This window comes from Heterocephalus glaber, unplaced genomic scaffold (genome assembly GCF_053883595.1).
Source record: "Heterocephalus glaber isolate CG9 unplaced genomic scaffold, H.glaber_assembly_v1.0 deba00001662, whole genome shotgun sequence".
Classification (NCBI taxonomy): Eukaryota; Metazoa; Chordata; class Mammalia; order Rodentia; family Bathyergidae; genus Heterocephalus; species Heterocephalus glaber.
The window spans coordinates 11734789-11755391 of NW_028258403.1; the positions used below are offsets into that span (position 1 = coordinate 11734789).

General features: G+C 33.8%; 2 protein-coding genes and 1 pseudogene across 5 annotated transcripts in view; 2 read left to right on the top strand and 1 right to left on the bottom strand.

Annotated features, from left to right (window-relative positions):
- The window catches only part of G2e3 (G2/M-phase specific E3 ubiquitin protein ligase), a 57499-nt gene that overhangs the window by 16605 nt on the left and 20291 nt on the right, over nucleotides 1–20603 (top strand). For all 4 annotated transcript variants that reach the window (XM_021243813.2, XM_021243817.2, XM_013065306.3 and 1 more), the window contains 8 exons: nucleotides 3623–3720; nucleotides 5719–5820; nucleotides 8236–8360; nucleotides 10652–10817; nucleotides 13932–14038; nucleotides 14780–14896; nucleotides 17297–17421; nucleotides 17516–17645. In XM_021243813.2, the coding sequence (XP_021099472.1) occupies nucleotides 3623–3720; nucleotides 5719–5820; nucleotides 8236–8360; nucleotides 10652–10817; nucleotides 13932–14038; nucleotides 14780–14896; nucleotides 17297–17421; nucleotides 17516–17645 (970 nt within the window). The remainder of the gene's footprint in view (nucleotides 1–3622; nucleotides 3721–5718; nucleotides 5821–8235; nucleotides 8361–10651; nucleotides 10818–13931; nucleotides 14039–14779; nucleotides 14897–17296; nucleotides 17422–17515; nucleotides 17646–20603) is intronic.
- Nucleotides 1–20603, bottom strand: part of LOC147822342 (uncharacterized) — a 60111-nt gene that overhangs the window by 16526 nt on the left and 22982 nt on the right. The window lies entirely within an intron of this gene.
- Nucleotides 18478–19346, top strand: LOC101704521 (claudin-10 pseudogene; annotated as a pseudogene).

Here is a 20603-nt window from a genome sequence, read left to right on the forward strand (position 1 = left end):
CTAATTCTGTGAACTTGGGCAGGTGACCATGCTAATAGTTCTGAATTTTTAGTAATTTGTGTAGTACCAAAATGCATTTGTCAAGTGGAAATATATCCCTGAACCCTTTACTTACTTGCTTTTTTCTAAGACTAACTCCATTTTTCATTTGTATGAATGTGTTTAAGTGGAAACTTTAATTACAAAAACCAAGATTATTTGCTACAGTAGCAGGTGATCTTAAACGTTAAAATTTTTTTAAATATCAGTGTACAAATAAATACAAAAGTAAGATGGTCCAATATGAACAAATGACAGATTGCTAGTGTTGATGTATTTGGACAGGTCCTTTGTGTGGAGAAAGAGGGGAAGCTAAAATCTCTTAAAAGGTTAGGGGTTAGAACCTTTAAGTTATAACTTATCTCATTCAACTGGAGTAAGGGAGAAGTCAGTATAGTAAGGATGTTTGTCCTGTTTCTTTCCGGTTCTGGAATCTATTTTGTGAGCAGCCTGTTAATAAATAGTTCTTTTCAGCACATAACATCCATTCTTAATTACATGTGTTAGTCAAGGTAAATACCACTCACTGCTATAATAGGTATAATCTGAAGTCCTAATGGTTTGACGCAATAAAAGTTTATTACTTTGTCAAGTTAGAATCTAGTGTGGATTGATTAGGGAAGATGAGGCCTACGGAGTTTTTGCTTCATGAAGTCATTTTGAGATTCGTGTACCCTCCATCTTGTGTGTATCTGCTGCCTTGAGATGCTCAGGATCCTTTTGCTTTAGTAGTTAGTAAGAGTTTCCTTGTTTTATTAGCATATTAATAAAAATTTCTAAATTACATATAACATAAGAAAAACATAAGACAGAAAAGATTAGTAACTATAATACTAAGACTCACTCACTTCCATGTCATACCTTGTTAATTATATTAATGTGTATTGTCATTTAATCTTCATCAAGACATAGTTTGAGATAGATATTGTTGTCCTTATTTCTAAGTTGAAGAAACAGAGTCACAAAACACCGTAGTGAAATAAACCGGGCACACAAAGATAATACAGTATGATCTCGCTTTGATATGGAATCTAAAAGAGTAGAACTCAACAAAGCAGAGAATAGAATGGTGGTTAGACTTGGGAGCAGGGTGGATATTGGCAAGATGCTTCTCAGAGGATACAAAATTTAAGTTAGACAAAGGGAGTAAGTTCAAAAAGTCTGTTGTAAGTGTTCTCACCACAAATACATGGTGAGTATGTGAACTAGTACATTTGATAGCCATTCTGAAATATATACATTATTTCAAAACATCGCTATATGTCATAAATACATAAATGGAGAAAAAAAGATTACGGAGCAAAGTCTTAACTCAGTTCTCCCTGACTCCACAATGTGTGTGTGTGTGTGTGTGTGTGTTAAAATACACATAACAAAATTTACCATTTTAACTACTTTTGAATGTATAGTTTCTTCACAGCTGTGAAACCTTCACCACTGTCTTCTTAAACATTTTTAGTGTCTCAGAGGAAACTATTCATTAGGTGGTCACTTCTCATTTTTCCTGTTCCCAGCTACTGGCTACCAGTAATCTGCTTTTTGTCTGTCTCAGAAGATCTACCTGTTCTGGATAATGTAATCCATAATGTAAATGATAGCGCATAATATGTAACCTTGATTTCTTTCATTTAGCATAATGTTTTGTGGCTTATCTGTTTTATTGCATTTATTAGTACCTTATCCCTTTTTATTGCTGAATAATTTATTGTACAGAATACCGTATTTTGTTTATCTACTTCATGGATTTTGATTTGTTTCCATTTTGTGTGAAAAGTGCTGCTGTGAATATTAATGTGCAAGTATTTGCTTGAATGTTTGTTTCTAGTTTTTTGGTTTATAAATCAAGGAAGAGAATTGCTGTGTCTTCTTCAGGGGTGTGAAGTAGTTATCTCATGGATTTGATTTGCAGTTCTTTGTTGACTATGACTAATGAAGCATCTTTTAATGTCCTTAGTGGCTTTTGTATATCATCTTTGGAGAATGAGAAATATCAAGATTCTTTTTCCATCTACAATGGGTAGTTTTGGGTTTCTGTTATTGAGATGTAAGAATATCTTATGCATTTTGGATACTAGACCTTTATCAGATACGTAATTTCCACATATTTTCTTCTATTTTAGAGTGAAGTTTGAAATCTTAATTTATCTGTTTTTTGTTTAGGTACTTTTTTTGGTGTCTGTGAATTGTAATGAACTATTGCTAAATTCAAGGTTATGAAGATTTACCCCTATACTTCTAAGTGTTTCATGGTTTTACATTTAGGTACTTTACCGGTGTTGATCTTTAGATATGGTGTGAAGTAGAGGGTCAACTTTATACTTGTGCATCTTGTTATCCAGTTGTCCCAGTACTATGTATTGAAGACACTTTTTCCTCCATCAGCAGCCTTGTCAAAAATAAATTGACTATGATGTAAAATTTTATTTCTGCACTTGATCTTAGCCAAAAGGCCGAGAAGCAATAAAAATTTTATTTTTGGATCCTCCTTTTTATTGATTTATATATCCCTGTGCCATATTGTTTTGATCACTGTAGTTTTATTGTAAGTTTTTAGTCTTTTTCTCAATCTAGCTAAAATTTGTAGATTTTGTTGTTTTCAAAGAACCAATTTTTGTTTTTATTGATTGTTTTTATCTGTTCTAATCTTTTCTTTCTTCCTTGCTTTTGCTAGCTTTGGGTTTAGTTTCCTCCTTTTTCCAGTTCTTTAAGATGTAAAATTAGGTTATCAATTAGATCTTTTTTAATATAGGCTTGCACAAACTAAATATTAAGTAGAGGTTTCTCAGTCTTTTCTGAGCATGCATACATCCACAGGTATCCACATGGCCCTCTGGATTCTTTAGTATATTTGGAGTTTTTCAAAGCACTTATTTCCTTCACCATCTATCCCTTTCTCCCAGCCTCTTCTTTCCTGTGCTTCTTAATCTGTCAGCTGCTTGAAGCTGTCTGTTGTCCTTTACTGTAGAATGTTAGACTAGTATATTGTTTTAACCCTGAAAAAGTTCCCAGCCAAGCAAGACAAAGGCAAGCAAGTGAATCCACCCCTCAGGGTGTTGTCACACAGATTGAAACAATCACTTTTTTGGGGCAACAGGCTCCATATATTATCTCCTCTTGGACCTGCAGTCTGTACAAGAAACATGGGCTACCCAAGGCCACTGCTTAGCTTGTGAGTGGGGAATAGTAAGTTAAAATATTCTCATTAGAATTTAGCAGCTTATTTCTCCATTGAGCTATGGAGAAATATTCCAGGGCTTCTAAAAAGTTAATTCTGAGTTTTTGGCAGCTCAATCATTGCTTTAGTAGAATGTAGTAGATTGGGAGTTTCCTAATTCAGTATTTTCAGTGATGTTACCCCTACAATTGCCATTTTAGCCATATACTGGAATTTATCACTGAAGACTGGTGAAAAATAATAAAGTTACATTAATGTAGTATTAGAAATAGATATTGGAAATTTAAAATTACTGATAGTAATCAAATGTGATTTCCTCTTTTAGAAAGAATTTTAATTGAAAAGCAGCAATTACATAATTATTTTGAAATTTTAAAATATATTTTATATCTACTTTTTCACTGTTAGCTTGTGTTTTTTGTCGAAAAAACGATGACTGTGCTATTAAATATGGAGAAAAGAAAACTAATGAGAAATGGAATCTCACTGTACATTACTATTGTTTGGTGAGTATAATTTGTAATTAAATTCTAGAAATTTGATCTCTATAAAGAATTAAATGCTGATACTGGTTTCTCATAATTGGATAAATCATTTAACTTTTTTGGATTTTGTTTTGCCTGTGTGTAAAAAAAATAAGATTTTTTTTCTTTTGTATATCTAATTCTAAGCTTCTGAAATTACTTGGTAAATACAAAGATCTATCAGCATTACCTGACTGCTTTTGTCTAATTGCAAAAAAAGGGGACTAAACTGGTTCTATAAGGGAAGTGTTCTGTTTAACACTGTTTTCTTTCCTTTGTTGCTATTGATTAATCTCTGAAAAGACTTGTTTGAAGGTTCAGGGAGTAAAAGAAAGTGTTTTATTGCACAGAGAACTTGGAAGAAAAAGTTCTGGCTAAAAGTAATTCACATTAATAGAAAAGAATAAGGTTAAGGTATGGGTCACTCAGATGAAAGCAAGAGTGATTTGATCCTGAGCGTCAGTCCCTCATTTGTTGCCTCTTGCTTTAAAGACCTTTTCATTCCACGTGAATCTATCTGAGCCTTAATAGTGGCATCATTAATACCTTAGCATACCAAGATTGTACTAATACATTATTTATTTGTACTTAATTTTTCTTTTTCTGCTTAAATTATTCTGAAACTTAGTAGGTTAAACTAACATTTATTATCTCATGTAATTTCTTAGGGTCACAATTCTTATTTCAGCTACACTGGATGGTTCTGGCTCAGAGGCTTCAGAGATTATAGTCAAGGTGTCAGCCCATCTGAAAATTTTACTAGGCTGAAGAATCCTTCTCCAAAGGCTCTTGGTTTTTAGCTACAGTTTCTCCTAGCAATTGGCAAGGGGCCTCAGCTTTTTACCTTCTAGGCCTCCCAATAGAGATCCTCACAGTATGTTAGCTGGCTTTCCCCAAAGCAAATAATAAGAGAGGGTGAATTTATTAGTAAATCTTCAGAGCCACACACCACCTTCACTTTTGCTTTATTTGTTAGAGGCAAGACTAGCCTACACTCAAGGGGAGGGTTCACGCCACCTCTTAAAGGAAGTAGAAGTAACACATGTTTTGAAGGACATGTTTTGAAGCTCACTATCATCCAAATTAAGTTTTTCAGTGCTTCCTTGAGAAACTGTCTAAAGTATTCCTTTGTGGTTTTCTGTCTCTCAGGTACTCTGTGGGTTAAATGTACTGGTAGACTGGTCTAGGAATTCCTTAATACTCTCTTTATTTTATTTATGAATATAATCCTTTAAAAAAAAAAGTACTGGCCCCAGACTCTCCTATTTTAAGGTTCTGTTTCATTATGAACAGCAAAATATTGTAATGAATGTTACAAGTGGTAATATAATGATAGAGCTGAAAGAGACTTAGAGGCAATCTGCTCCAATATTCTTATTTTCATGTGTAAGGTCAATGACATAATAACTTGTTTAGAGTTCCAGAAGTTTATGCACTTGTTAGCAAGCTGGATTTCTTATTCACATTCCACACTTTTTCTTAATTCATGTTTCCTTAGCATATTTCAACTATTAAGTTAAAATGAGATTTTTTTAAAAGCCGAACACATATAAACTGTGACTCAGTATGTGTCCCTTTAAAAATTCCTTTAATGATTGAGAATTCAGATAGATTTAAAGTTAGCCTAAAATAGTATTTGTTATTACATTCACAACCATCCATATTTCCTGTTCCTTTTTTCTGAAGCGTAATTTTATATATTCTTTCCCTTTTTTCCTCCTTCCCAATCACCTATGTACTACCTTCCCACCTTTCTCAATTTCTGTTACTTCCTAAAATAGTTTTAGAATCTAGTTTGGTATATGAGCTGTTAATATGCAGTGTCTTCCAAATCAAAGGACATGAATAGTCTTATTTCGACCATGAAAAATGATTATTATAGATAGGTGCTTGGAAATTTGAGTTGTTTTATTGGAGTGAATATTTAAAATCCAAACTAGTTTCCTAGAATTTATTTTCTAATTGAGAATATATTTATAGTTGATGTCAAGTGGAATTTGGCAGAGAGGTAAAGAAGAAGAAGGAGTTTATGGTTTTCTCATAGAAGACATCAGGAAGGAAGTGAGTAGAGCCTCTAAACTGGTAAGTATATTGTTTTACTCATACTGTATTCCATAAATGTCAGTACTTGAGAAGTCTTTTGTAGTTTCTGCACAAGAAATTTATGGCTTTAGTTTTATGTTCTAATGTGTATTTTTGTCAAATATGGTACGTTTTAGTACAACATTTTGTATTTTTTTTTTTTTGCAAATGCAAGCTTAACTGATCTTGCTTAAACATGTAACAGTAGTGATTACTTTATCTTATTCACCCTATCCATCATTTCACCCACTCTTACATCAGATAACAACCATAGTTCCACTCCTCTAATCAGCAAACCGTTAATCTTGAATCAAGCCAGCCATTTACTTTTTAAATTCTTATACCTCTACTACTAAGGTTGGAACAATAGGTTGAGGTAGAAATTAACCAAATGTGATTTTATGATTTCCATGACTCTTAGGACCCTTCTGTGACATTTTCCACTTGTGTTTAGTGCTTTCCTGTTCTCCATGACAGATATGCTAAACTTGAATCTCTTGTTCATTCAGTTATTATTTATGCTTTCCTGTATGATTGATTTATATGCTAGGTACTACAAGGAAAGGACTCTAGGTCTCCATATAGTCTGAGTAGAAATAGTAATAGAAAATGAGAAAATTGAAAATTTGGGGAATTCTGTTTAGAGAATGTCATACTAGAATTGATTTCTGTGGTGGAGCATTTTGGGTGATGAAGAAATTCATCATAACATTGAAGTGGAAATAAAGGGCTTTGACAAATTATACTTGAGAAAGTCATAAAAGTTGTTTTATAAGTGGAGTTATTTAGAATGTTAGCAAGAATTAAAATATAGAGAAAGCCTATGATTCAAGGGCCAAAGTCTTGAGGTAGAAGACTGATTAGGAGGTTATGAGGTAATAGAAGAATAGATGTCATTAGATTACTAGAATTTTTTTTTTAAGTATAAAGATAGAATAGTGTCCTAAAATCTCCCATCAGGGAACTAAAATAATACTGTTTGTTCCCCTTCCTGCTCTTGTGTATGTCCTACTCGAACCCTGTGCCAAATCTGGAAATTAAGGAGGATGTGAAAACAAGCTTCACTCAAGAAAGTTTACAAAGTAAACATAAAAACTTTTATTTAGATAAGGCAAAGGAGTATAGGCAATTTCTTTTCTTTTTTCTTTTTTTTTTTTTTGGTACCAGGGATCGAACTCGGGTCCTTGCGCTTGTGGTACAGGTGGCAGAACCATTGAGCTAAATCCCTGGCCCCTGTTATTTTTTAAGATGTTGAGGGACCATGATAGTTGATCATAAAATAGAGGCTCTGAGGCACAAAAGAAAACCCTAGTTGAAAGGACCATTTAAGGGCCAATCTTAAGACCATGTGAGGATACTAGCATCAAAAGTTCTTAATCTACTAATGATAGATCAGTTTGTGGTGAAGGGTGATCTCTGGACTACTTTTGATGGTTTGGAGCTATCCATTTCTTAAAACATTGGAGTCTTCACTGAGTACACTGTGAACCTTTGAGACAACCTCAATTCTGAAGAAGAGTTCTCATTTTTTACATTAAACTAGAATTCCTTTGTGTTAGTTCACTGGGAGAGTGTCAGATTGGTCAAAAGTTTTCCTATTACTTGGCTGGTGGTAGTTGAGACATTAGCAATAAACCTGTAATCCTGAATCAGTGACTGGTATAATAGCCATTTAAGGGTTCCATTGTGTTTAAGGTACACTCTATATTTTTCTAATGATTGACTATCACAGTCTTTCTGTTTAGGTACCACTGTTATGTTTCAGTTAATGGCAGTTACAGTATTTGTTTCCTAGGTCTGTCATTACAAATTATAGAAATTTACTCTCTCAATACTGGAAGCCAGAGTCCTAACTCAAGTTATCAGAAGGGTTGACTTCTTTTAGAGCCTCTAAGACAGAATTTTTTCTATCCGTCTCTTCTAGCTTTTTGTGGCTGCCGGCAACCTTTGGTATCCTTGGTTTGTGGTAACATAACTGCAAACTCTGCTTCCATCTTCAGTGGCCTTTCTTTCTGTGTATCTTAAATCTTGCCTCTCCTTTCTTGTAAAGACATCAGTCATACAAATTGGTTTTTATTATTGTTTTCCTGTTCTTGGTGAATAGTTCCTAAATTTTATGCTTTCTGTTTAAATTTAAATGCAGCTTTCATGTATAGATATTGTGTGTATAAACTCTTCAGTTTAACATATTTTAGCAGATAGGAATGAAAAGGGACTTCTTATAGCAATGAATTGTTGAGGCTTTAGATGGTTTCTGAGTAGAATAGGTTTTTTAGGAAATTTCTTTAATGTAGTGTCATCACAACTATTATAATGGAAATAATTTTCAGTTTCCTCACAAGTAAATTTGTTAATGCCTTGATCATAGTAGTCAAGTTTTTTATGATGTGGCCCTGTTTTCATATTTTCTTGTAGAAATGCTCTGTTTGCAAGAAAAATGGTGCTTCTATTGGATGTGTAGCACCTCGATGTAAACGAAGTTACCATTTCCCATGTGGACTTCAAAGAGAGTGTATTTTCCAGTTTACTGGCAATTTTGCGTGAGTTATAACTGTGAAATATGAATGTTAAAGAACAATGGCAAATGGATATCTCAAAGATATAATTTCCCTGTTACATTACTTTTTAAAGTTCCACTGGGTTTATATATCTACATTACTGAAGTTTATACATATACACTAGATATGACATATTTTTCACCATGGAGTTATTTCTGCCTACTAATTGAATTGAGAATTGCAATGTCTAGAATAGGCTTAATGATTATAATATTAACCTTCAACTTTCAGCTCTGGCCTATAACATTGAACTGTTAATTTATATTCAGTGAAAATTTCTACCTCACACTATTCTGGATTTTTATGTCATTGTTAAGAATTGATAGTGCACTTTCCTGTCTTGGAGCAATATGTATTTCTCACTGAAGGCATATAAATTTGCTTTAATCCAAAAAATAAATATTATATTGTCTTAGTTATTTTTCTTTTTTTTTTTGTATATCCTTTTATTGGTACATTTTAGGTGTACAATATAATGACATTCATCATTGAAGATATGCACCTTTTCATACTCTCTTGGTTCTTATTTTTTCCCCTTCCCCTGCCCTCCCTTCAACCCCTCCATCCCTCCCTATTTACAAAGACTTTGTTTCCATTTTTTCATTTTCTCATATTAATTCCATTCCCTTCTTTCCTTTCCCCTACCCCTCCCACTTCTCCCTCCCCTTTGCCCCTTTTCTTCCTATTTCACATTATCTGTTATACCTTTTAGTCCTTATTTACACTTTCATTTTCTCACATTAGAGAAACTATTCAGTATTTACACATGTGTGTCCTATTTATTTCACTTAAGAGTATTGCCTTGACGCCTGACGTTAGAAAGAATAACGGTTTATTTCAGCTCTCAGTTTATAGAGGTTTCAGTCTATAATCGGCCCAGGATGGGCCTTCCCATTATCCACTGCCAGAACTATGCCAGATCAATCAGTGGACTAATTTAGTAATCGCATACCCTTAATACCAGCATCACACACTGTAGATCCAGCAACTTCTGAAAAACCCCACTAATGACCACATGAGACTTCTGGGGGACATCTAGACACAAGCCCCATAAGATATACCATGGGATACCTTGAAAGTATTTGTTTCGTGAGTACAGCTTCAGACATGAATTTTGGTATTTGATGCCGTGAGTGTTCCATTTCTTTAAGTCCTTGTATTTTGACCTGACAATGGATTGTTACTATGTAAGAAAACTACAAATTAGAAAAATGTAAATTAGTACAAATACAATGAACATCAGTATGGAGGTTCCTCAGAAAACTAAAATTAAAGCTACCATTTGATCCACTTATACCAGTCCTTGGTATATTGGGGCACAACCTGCAATAACAAAGATATGGAACCATCATAGGTACCCATTAACAGATGAATGAATTTAAAAAGTATACAGTATTATCTAGCCATAAAGAACAAAATTCTGACATTTGCAGAAAAATGGATGGATCTAGAGATTATTATGTTGAGCAAAAGAAGCCAGATTTAGAAAGACAGATATCGCTTATTTTCCCTAATATGTGGAATCTTTAAAAAATGACAAACTAGAAAGGAGATTATTATTAAAAGAGAGGAAGGGAATAAGAGGCAGGTATGGATACCACCATAAGATGTTAAGCACATTGAAATCCCCTCTGGAAATGTGAAACTTGGGGAGGGTGGGCCAAGGAGTGTGATGGGGGGTGAAAATGATCAGTATATTATGTACATGTATGAACCTGCCAAAATAAATCCCATTAATCTGCATAACTAATATGGATTAATAAAAAATGATGTGAAAAAATTAAGAGAATACATGTTAAGTGCTTTTACCACAGTACTAAAGTAAATGTCTACTAAATAACATAAATATAGTCATTAAGAAAATACAAATGAAAATAAAATGGATTGGAAATATGTTATTATTTGCATGATTTATGTTTATATGATTAAAATATTCTATAAATTATTACCTCTGATTTTATACAATGTTGAATATAATAGTATATATTCAGTTGTTGAAAATTAGATAGATATACTTCATTGCTAATAATGTTACATAGGATTCTCAATATTAGTTACTGAAATTCTGTATGAGGTCTTAACACCAAAATGTTTACATTTTGAAGGACCCTTATATTTGATCATAGAATAATTTCTAGGGCCAAGGCTCTGATCTGTTGTAGGTTATGAGACAGATATAAATGAGTTTTCTCTTAAATATGTCAATTACAATGCTAGCCTAATTGTATTTTGCAATTCATTAGATATTATTCTTAAATATTTTACATTTTTAGGTCATTTTGTTGGAAACATCGTCCTGTTCAAATTATTACACCTAATAATTATAGAGACTCTGTACCATGCACCATTTGTTTGGAATTTATTACACCTATTCCTACTTACAGTGTATTACGAAGTCCTTGTTGCAAGAATGCTTGGTTTCATAGAGACTGTGTACAGGTAAGATATATTTTATAAACTTTGATAAAAGTGTATTGCTTGCTGATTTGAATTTTGAATTGGCATTGATCTATAAATTAGCTCTTTTAAAACAACTATAGAGCAATTTGTAGTATATTTTACATATAAAATTTACCCAATTTAAGTGTACAATTAACATTTTAATAAATACCGTAGATGCAACCTTCCAATGTATATTTATGCTTATAAAATTGTTTTTACCTAAGAATTTTGTATTTCACAATAACACAGAGTTTAACTCTAAATTGTTTATACATTTAAACGAGAAAAGTGGAAGTAATAAGCTTGATAATAAGAAATGTCAAAAGGTTATTTTTTTCATAATTTTGTAAATATTTTATCATAATTCCTTGACAAGCCTATTACTGTCAAAGAAAATTAAAAGTATTGATTCTTTGAGAGACATATTGTATATCAAACCTGGTGACTAGTTTTCAAGTAAATAGAATACCAGAAAACACACTTGGGCTGGGGATATAGCTTAGTAGTAGAGTACTTGCTTTAGGACCTAGGTTCAATCCACAACACTGAAAAAAAAGGAAAAAAACCTCACATACAACATTAAACAATGTACTATTTCTTTGATTTGGAAAATTCTTGATTATCTTAAAAAGATCTCAACTATCAATAATATCAAATATGTAATATACATGTATGAAAGTGGTACCTACTAGACAAAGAATATGCTTATGTTTAATAGTTTTTTAAAAAATTTTATTTATTTTGGTACCAGGGATCGAACTCAGGACCTTACGCTTGTGAGGCAAGTGTGGTGCCACTGAGCTAAATCCCTGGTCCTAATACTGTTTTTAAAGTTTAGATTTCATTGTTTATTAAAATGAAATGTTATTACTGATTGCTAATTGTTTACATGTCTTAAAATTAGGTATAAATTCTCTTTCAGTGAAATTCTATTTCAGTAAACTCTAAAAGTAATCAAAGTATTTAATCTCGGTTGATTACTCTTTTCTGTATAGGGCTTAAACTTTTATATTTAGGATTACTCAGCTAAAAGTGAAAGATTGGAGCCTATTTTGTTGGGAGAGTTAGGAATTGTGTTAATTCTGGCAGAGAAATGGACCAGAGAGAGAGTCCATTTAATAAACAACTTGAAGTGTTTATCCTTACCTGTTGAGGAAGAAGTTCACATTATATGAGAATCTTTAAAAAGTGATTTCTTAATTTAAGAATTTGTATTTGAATGAATATAATCACTTCCAAATGTGTTGTCTTCTTAATTTTGTAATAAAATATTCTCGGGAAAAGCAAGATTTGCTTCATTTGTGTGTTAATTCTAAAAATACTGTTTTAATTGTTAGAAATTAGAAATATATTTGTAACAAAAAGGTAGGGCTGCCAGGTATGGTGGTTCATGCCAGTAATCCTAGTGGCTTGGAAGGCTGAGGCAGGAAGATCACAAGTTTAAGGCCAACCTGGGCAATGTAGGGAGAACCTGTCTTAGAATTTTATGAAAACGGGCTGGGGTGTAGCTAAGTGGTAGGCTCTTGGTTCACTCCCTAGTTTAAAAAAATTATTATTTTATGAAAAGAGTCACAGCAACATTAACACTTATCTGTGATATAAATATCAATAAGCAATTACTTGATTAAAGCAAACTGTGACATGGCTACTTCTTGAGTCATTTTCACTAAAGGGTCTCCAAGTAGCTTTTCTACTTTGGTGCCAGAATCTTAATTGAATATTATTAATAGTCTACCCAATCCAGATAGCTATTATAGGTGGTTAAACAAATGTCTTTTTTTTTTTTTTTTTTTTGGTGAAAAAAAGACTGCAGATTAGAAACAAAGAAATTTGTTAGGAATTTTTCATTTTATGTATCTAATTGTCACTAATCTTGAATTGTCACTAATCTTGTTCAGTTTGGATTTCTCCAACATTCTCTAAATTTGTCGCTATCTTCTATGTGTCCTATGCTGTTTTTTTCTCTATACCAGATACTCCTTTGTACCATTTCTTATATTTAGTAACATCTCAGCATCTCTTCGCAGTTGCTAAAAGCTCCGTTTTAATTTCAGAGATTTCAGTAACTTTTGCCCAATTGCTTAGGGGTTTGTAGGTTTTTGTCTTAATTTTCTTGCTGCTGAGAAAAAATGCCCAACATTCAGTTAGAGGAAAGGTTTATTTTGGCTCACAGTTTGTAGAGATTTCAGTCCAAATCATCTGGCTCCAAGGCAGAGTTGCATGCCAGAGGACCATCACAGAGGAGAAACCATTTGTGGCAGGCAGAAGGCACCAAAAGCATCTAAGTAGCAAGTGACAAGCCCTGAGCACAACTCTTTCTGTCCCTTATGTCTTATCCAGGCTACCCTGGAGTAGCACTCACAACCTTAGTCCTAGCATCACACCATGAATCAATCCCAGCGTGTCTTTGATCCTAGCAGCACAAACCCTAGATCCAGCCACCTCCAAAAAGCCCCACCTATGACCACATGAGGCTTTTGGGGGACATCTAGACACAAGCCATAACAGGGTTAAAATATTTTTAAATGAACGTGTGCTACTAGTTTGTTCTTTTGTGTTTTTTGTTTTGTTTTGAGACTGGCTACTTTTTCTACTAAGGTTTTAGTTTTTCCTTTATTTCTGAGCACCCTCTACCTGCAGCTTCCTTCTTTGTATTTCCTGTACCATTGAGAACATGTTTTGTGTTTCTCTCCTTTTGGGTAGAAAAGTCAGGTTAAGTTAAAAACAGCTAGAAATGATTTTAACAATTACCTGTCTTTTCTTGATGAAGTTACTACTGATTTTCACTGTTTTTCTCATAGTATGGAAAATAACATATTTAGGAGCTAAAATTACATTAGGTATCAGAGGTGGAGAAAAATATATGATGGCTATAAAGTGAATAGCTGTCTATTCAGTAGGTTTTTTTTTTTTTTTTGACCATGGGATAAAAAGCTTTCCAGATGTCAACAGTTTTGAATAACTGGGTTTATAAGATTTGAGAACGATGGGTGTAGAAGATGTTTTCATAACATATAAAGTAAAACATAGCACATATTCTATTAGTTATATATTCATAACCTGATGACAGACTTAAGTTGTTAACAATAGATTTTCCATTTTCCACTGTAGGTTCAAGCAATAAATGCAGGAGTATTTTTCTTTAGGTGTACAATATGCAATAATAGTGACATCTTTCAGAAAGAGATGTTGAGAATGGGAATTCATATTCCTGAAAAGTGAGTAATATTTAGCATTTCAACCAGGAAAAAGATACTTTAAATTCAGGATTTAATAACAGTAGAAATAATCATTTATGCCTGATTAAATGGTCAGTGGACATTTAGCCATTTCAGATGGTGAAATGTGAAGTCTTCTCCTTCCCAGATCTCTAGTTCATAGAAAAAAGAAACTGTCAGTGTCCCGTTCATTGATTTAGATAGACAAACCTGTGGCACACATGCTGTTTGCTGTCATTGAAAGCACTAAAAGGTTTGCTGTCACTGAAAGTCTCTTAAGTACTTCAGTGGTATTCAATTTTGATTGATTTATATATAACTATAATCACCTTTGAAATGGTGTTTATAAATTAGGAGAATCAAGATGGGTTTAAAATGAATGAGAAAAATTTTCTTAATACTTCAAGGTAAAGAATCCAGAAGTGATGATATTAAACTTGAAATTAAAAACTGGGAGTGAAATGTTAAAAGAATGTAAGTTTTAGAAAATTTTTGCTTAATGTTTCATTTAGCATTTGAAAATTTACTGTGAGACTAACAGAATAAAATTACATATTAGAGTTTATACTAAGGAGAATATCTTAAAAAAAGGAAAGTTTTTATCCATGTTCCTAAGTATGTATTGGATATATAAAGAGAATATACTAAAAGGGATGGTTTATACTTGTTCCTAAGTATGTGAAAGGTTTTTACTTTTAGATGCATTACCAATCCTTTTATGTAACATTATTTCATTTTTAGAGATGCATCTTGGGAATTAGAGGAAAATGCTTATCAAGAGCTTTTGGAGCCCTATGAACGCTGTGATATACGAAGATGTCGTTGCAAAGAAGGGCGAGACTATAATGCACCTGATAGGTATTTCTCAAAGTTGAGTTGTGCTTATGTGAGCCTTGAGATTGGAAAGTAGTGAAGCATAGTTTTGCTCTTAGGACGTTTGAAGTTTTAACTTGAGATAAAGTATACTTATTAAACTTCTGTTTACATTTTTGTGTAGAGAAATTTTTGCTGTTACTAGAGTTATAACCTGTTTCTCTCGTTTATTTTCATGAAGGTCTGTTTTCTAGAGCTACAGTGTCCTATGATAGTCATAGCTACATATGGTTGCTAAACTTTTAAAATATGGTTATTCCAAATTGAGAAGGTGCTGTAAATGCAAAAAATACATCAGTGACTTAGATCAACAGGATTACCTTAACAAAATACCATAGACTAAGTGGTTTAAACAAAAGAAATTTGTTTTCTCACAATTTAGGGGTTAGATATGTCAGAAAAAGGTGCTAACAGGTTTGGTTTCTTCAGAAGCCTCTCCTTGGTTTGTAGAATGCTGCCCTCTAGCTGTGTCTTTTCATGGTTGTCCCTCTGTTTTGTCCATGTCTTTTTTTAAATAAAGACCACAGGTTATACTGTTGTAGAACCTACCCATATGGTGCCATTTTATTATAATTACCACTTTAACGGCCTTTTCTCCAGGTACAGTTATATTCAGAGATATACTAGGTGTTAAGATTTACCTCAACATGTGAATTTGGGAAATGGGTACAAATCAACCCATAATCATATGAAAAAAAGAACTTAAAATATCTTGTTAATTTTTATATTGATTACATATTGAACAAAGTGGTGTATTTTGGAAATAAAATATATTTAAAGTAATTTCACCTGTTTCTTTGTACATTTTAAAATGGAGGTATTAGAACATTTTTAATTACATGTATGGTTGGTATTGTATTTTCTGTTGGACACAGTGCTGCTGTGGGGGATAATTAGCTAGATTAACCTGGCATTGTTTTTCTTTTTAATTAATTTTATTGGTACATTTTAGGTACACAATATAATGATATTCATCATTGGAAATTTGTACCTTTACATAATCTGTCTTGGTTCTTATTTTTTCCCCATTCCCCTGCCCTCCTTTCAACCCCTAGTACTATTTCTTTTGGAGCAGTAATAAAAGGTTTGGCATTGGAAATTTATTGATTACCCTTTTGTAATGTCAGTATCCAGCTGTTCTGTTCAGTCATCTTGTACCTTTTAGGTGTAGAATATATATTGCACTAGGACTCAAGAGAGTCTTCATTTAAGATGTATGAAAAGTAACAGATCATATGAGATAATGTATATACAGTTCTAAGAAGCAATACATTCATTAAAGTTGATATTCCCTACATTAATTTTAGGTGGTTTTTAATGTATATAGCCTGTGTATTGTTGATTACCAAATCAGTAGCTACAAAACTTCTCTTTCCTTTTGGCATTTGCTTTTTGAAATTGATATTAACTTTTGTTCTTTCTTCTGGGACACAGATATCTGCTACCTGAACACTTGCTATGTAATCTTATTCCCTCCATCTCAGAAAAGGTAGTATTGGTAAAAGGCAGCACTATGTAGTGATTAGGGACATGGGTCTCAAGCCAGGTAAACTGGGTTGGAAACCTCACTCTAAGGCTTAATCAGTGTGATCTTAGCTGGGCAAGTAATTTATCCCACTCTACTTTGGTTTTGTCTTCTTAATAATGGGAATAACAATTAAAATTGTGAGGACTAAACTTTGCATTTAAAGAGTAAGAACTGGGCTCTACAGAGCTGGGGGAGTACCAAGCTACCTCTCTTTGTCACCAACATTTCCATTCACTCAGGAGCTATTTCCATTTCTATACAGAGTATGCTATACCCACACAAAGAGGGGGAGTCTTATAACACAACCCATATCCACATCCATACAGAAAATACGAACATAGACTGCCACATGTCACACACCAATGGAAAAGGGAAATGAGAGAGACTATGCATAGTATGAGCCAGCTAGGAAGTCTGGAACCTGTTGTCCCACACAACACTTGAAGTGTCTGAGCAAGCTTATTTTTTTTACCTTAATATTTATTGAGTACGTATTCCACGTTAGACATAATGTTACAATATTCTCCCTGTGAGCATAGTCCTCTCCAAATATAAAGGAAACTTTTAATCAGAGCCTATCTGATGTTCATATTCTTTGTATATGTGTATATGTTGTTACTGGCTTAGGGTTTTAAGTTAGGAGGTTATTTACAGGAGATGGTTACACACATAATAAATTAAATAGAAAAAAAGCTGTAGAAAAAAATATTGCAGTATTGAAGCGCAGATAATCTGTTTTCCCTGTGGTAAAAAGGTTGCTTTTGTGTGTGTGGCAGAGGGCAGGACCTGTGGTGGCACAGGTGGTTGGAATTAGATTTAGTATCAAACATAAGCATCTACTTTTTTTATGTCCTCAGCAAATGGGAAATAAAACGCTGTCAGTGCTGTGGTTCCAGTGGAACACATTTAGCCTGTTCCTCACTAAGATCATGGGAACAAAATTGGGAGTGTTTGGAATGTAGAAGTATTATCTACAATTCAGGTAATTGTTTATAATTTTGAATAGAATTTTTTTATTTTAATAAAGTTTTTTACCTAAATTTCTCTAATGTTAACATTGAGATTTAAATCTGTAGATTTCCGAAAAGCCAAAAAACACACATTATCCAACTCTAATAATGTGGCAATTACTGATTGTTTGTTGGAAGAATCATCACCTAAGTTACCCAGACAGTCACCTGGAGCCCAGAGTAAAGATCTGCTGAGGTGTGTATTTTAAATTTGAGATATAAAAATATATTTGAAGAAAACTATGACAGCAAATGCCGTATACACTTAGGATATTAGCTGATCATGAGTAGTCTAGAAGTGTTAAAGAGTTCAGTATTAGATCATGAAATCAATGCAACCAGCATTTTTTTAAAAAAATCAAATGGGATAAAGTAGAATGCAAATTATCAGATTGTACTGCACATAGGAAGAATGTATTTGAAATCTGTTTTAATTATTTTATTGTGAACTGAGTCATAAAATATATTTGTTATATATTATTTTCAAAGTAGTTTGAAAAATGCTGTCCTGGAAAATGTCCTTAAAATGTCATTTGATTATAGAATAAGATGGGAATTGAAATAGCAGGCGTACCACGTCACTTTGTTAAATGAAAGGAATCCTATTTAATACAAAGATGGTTTATTTTTCAATATTGTAATCATTGTTTGCTTAATATATTCACTGTCAATATCAGAAATCTAAATGTCAACTTTTCCCTTTAGAAAGTTTAAAGCATACCTGTTAAATACTACCATATTCTTAACTATTTCCACAAAATAGCAAAATAGGTATCTTTCAAAATCATTCTTAAATATTTAAATATGACTGGAATTACATATTTATACTGTATCAGGTATCTGTTCAATTGTAGTTATGATTGAGTTTATGTAACTGCAAAAATGCTTTTAGAGCCTTGCTTTATCCAGTAGGAAAATAACAGTAGCTAAGCTTGATGAAGTTCTGTCATGTTAAGTTTCAAGTTTAAAAACTTAGAAGATGTAAAAGAGATCTTTTCTGAAAGTATTTGGATACTTCATTTTTCAGGTAGGTAGACTATTACTTGTCAAACCGTAAGGAATTACAGTTTTAAAATGCCACTTTTGGGGGCCCAGCTGCGAGTGGGAGTGCAAGCGCCAGCATGAAGGTGGCTGCGGCTGGCAGTGTGGCTTTCACGGCCCCAGAGAGCATCACCTTCATGGTCTCCATCTCTGGCTGTGTACTGGTATCCTCCATGCTGCCCACCTACTATTGGAAGGTGTCCACCATCAACGGCACAGTCATCACCGCCACCACCTGTTGGGCCAACCTGTGGAAGATTTGTGTTACTGACTTCATGGGTGTCTCCAACTGCGAGGACTTCCCTTCCATGCTGGGGCTGGACAGTTATATCCTGACATGTAGAGGACTTATGATTGCGTCTGTCAGCTTGGGCTTTTTTGGTTCTCTATTTGCACTCTTTGGAATGAAGTGTACCAAAGTTGGAGGTTCAGATAAAGCCTAAGCTAAAATTGCTTATTTGGCTGGAATTGTATTCATACTGACAGGGCTGTGCTCAATGACTGGATGTTCCCTGTAGGCAAACAAAATTACAACAGAATTCTTTGATCCTCTCTCTGTGGAACAAAAGTATGAATTAGGAATGGCTCTGTTTATTAAATGGACAGGTGCTTCACTCATTCTGCATAATTGGTGGTATCTTATTTTGCTTTTCAATATCTGGCAATAACAAAATACCCAGAATGTGATACACATACAGCAGGGCCACATTTGTCATGTTTTCCCAAAGTACCATGAAGAGAAGGTGACTGTAAATCCACAAACCTTTCAAAACAGTTTGATAAAAATATTTACATTTTAAAGAACTCTGCTGGCAAGCTGTGTCTTGAGTTTGTTATCAAAGCAGACTGTTCTCAAAACGATCCTATCAAGGCTTTCCTAAAATTAACACTCAAGCTATTTCTAACATAAGCTGAAGAATTTGTTGATTGTATGGATGTGAATGTTCTTACATGGTTGTGTACTAATCACGTTCTGTTATGGCTTTCTATAAAAAAAATAAACAGGTTATTTACAGGATTTATATATTTGGAGGACATATAAAGCATTTAAGACTAAAGGTTCAAGAAGTATTTGTAATATAGCCTTTTTGATCATTCATACTTGAGATATCTGATCCCATTCCTTGTTTCATATATTACACTGGAAACATGTAAAGAAGGGTGTCTTCTAAATAGTATAGGGACAATCTGAGACTGAAGTTAAAAACACATTATTGGCTGCTACATGGAGTTGTCTTGTAGTTTCTTAGACCCTGTCTCATAACAGTCATTCTTTAGGATGCCTTAAGGACGGGCTAATGAGGCCAAAGTGTTATTGCCCTTTATGTGGCACATCCCCCTTAATTAACTGCTGAGGCTTCTCTGACATAGAAAGTAGAGTCCATAGAGAGTAGGGCATTGGCGTGAGCTGAACTGGGCCCACTGACTGGTTAACTCTGAAGGCAGCAAAGGAAGTCCCAGAGCCAGCATGGCACTTGCCTCACTCAGAACTGATGATCTGAGTGTCTTACAGTTCCTATTTAGGTAACTAACTGGATAATTGAGAGACTTGTCATTTTTGAAAACATGTGAGTTTCTTCAGTGATTTTGGAATAAGGACACAGATTTATTTCTGGGGCCATCCCTATATATAACATGCCATGAGGGTTGTAGTCATCACCATTAACACAAACCTTATGTACCCTACCTCACCCTTCACAGGCACCCTATGCAGCATGTAGTTTTATTATCCTACATTTACAGAGAAGGAAATTATAGCAGAATTCTAATAATTTGTCACAATAGTGACAACATAACTGAGGTGGTTTAGTTTAGGGTACAATACAGTTTAGCCTGTAAGCACTGGTGTGAGTGAGGGCTAAGTACCACAAAAGAGGAGAAAGAGCCAGGGATTTAGCTCAGTGGTTCTGTCGCCTGCCTCGCAAGCACAAGGTCCCAAGTTCGATCCCCGGTACCAAAAAAAAAGGAAAAAGAGAAGAAAAGGTGCCAGTGAGGGGTGAGGACACAGCTCACTGCTACCTGTGTTATCTGTAAGAAGAAGCTGTGTGGATGAATCATCATTTTCCTGAAATATAAAAGATCTGAAATGAAAAATCACATTGTTCAGAGGTTC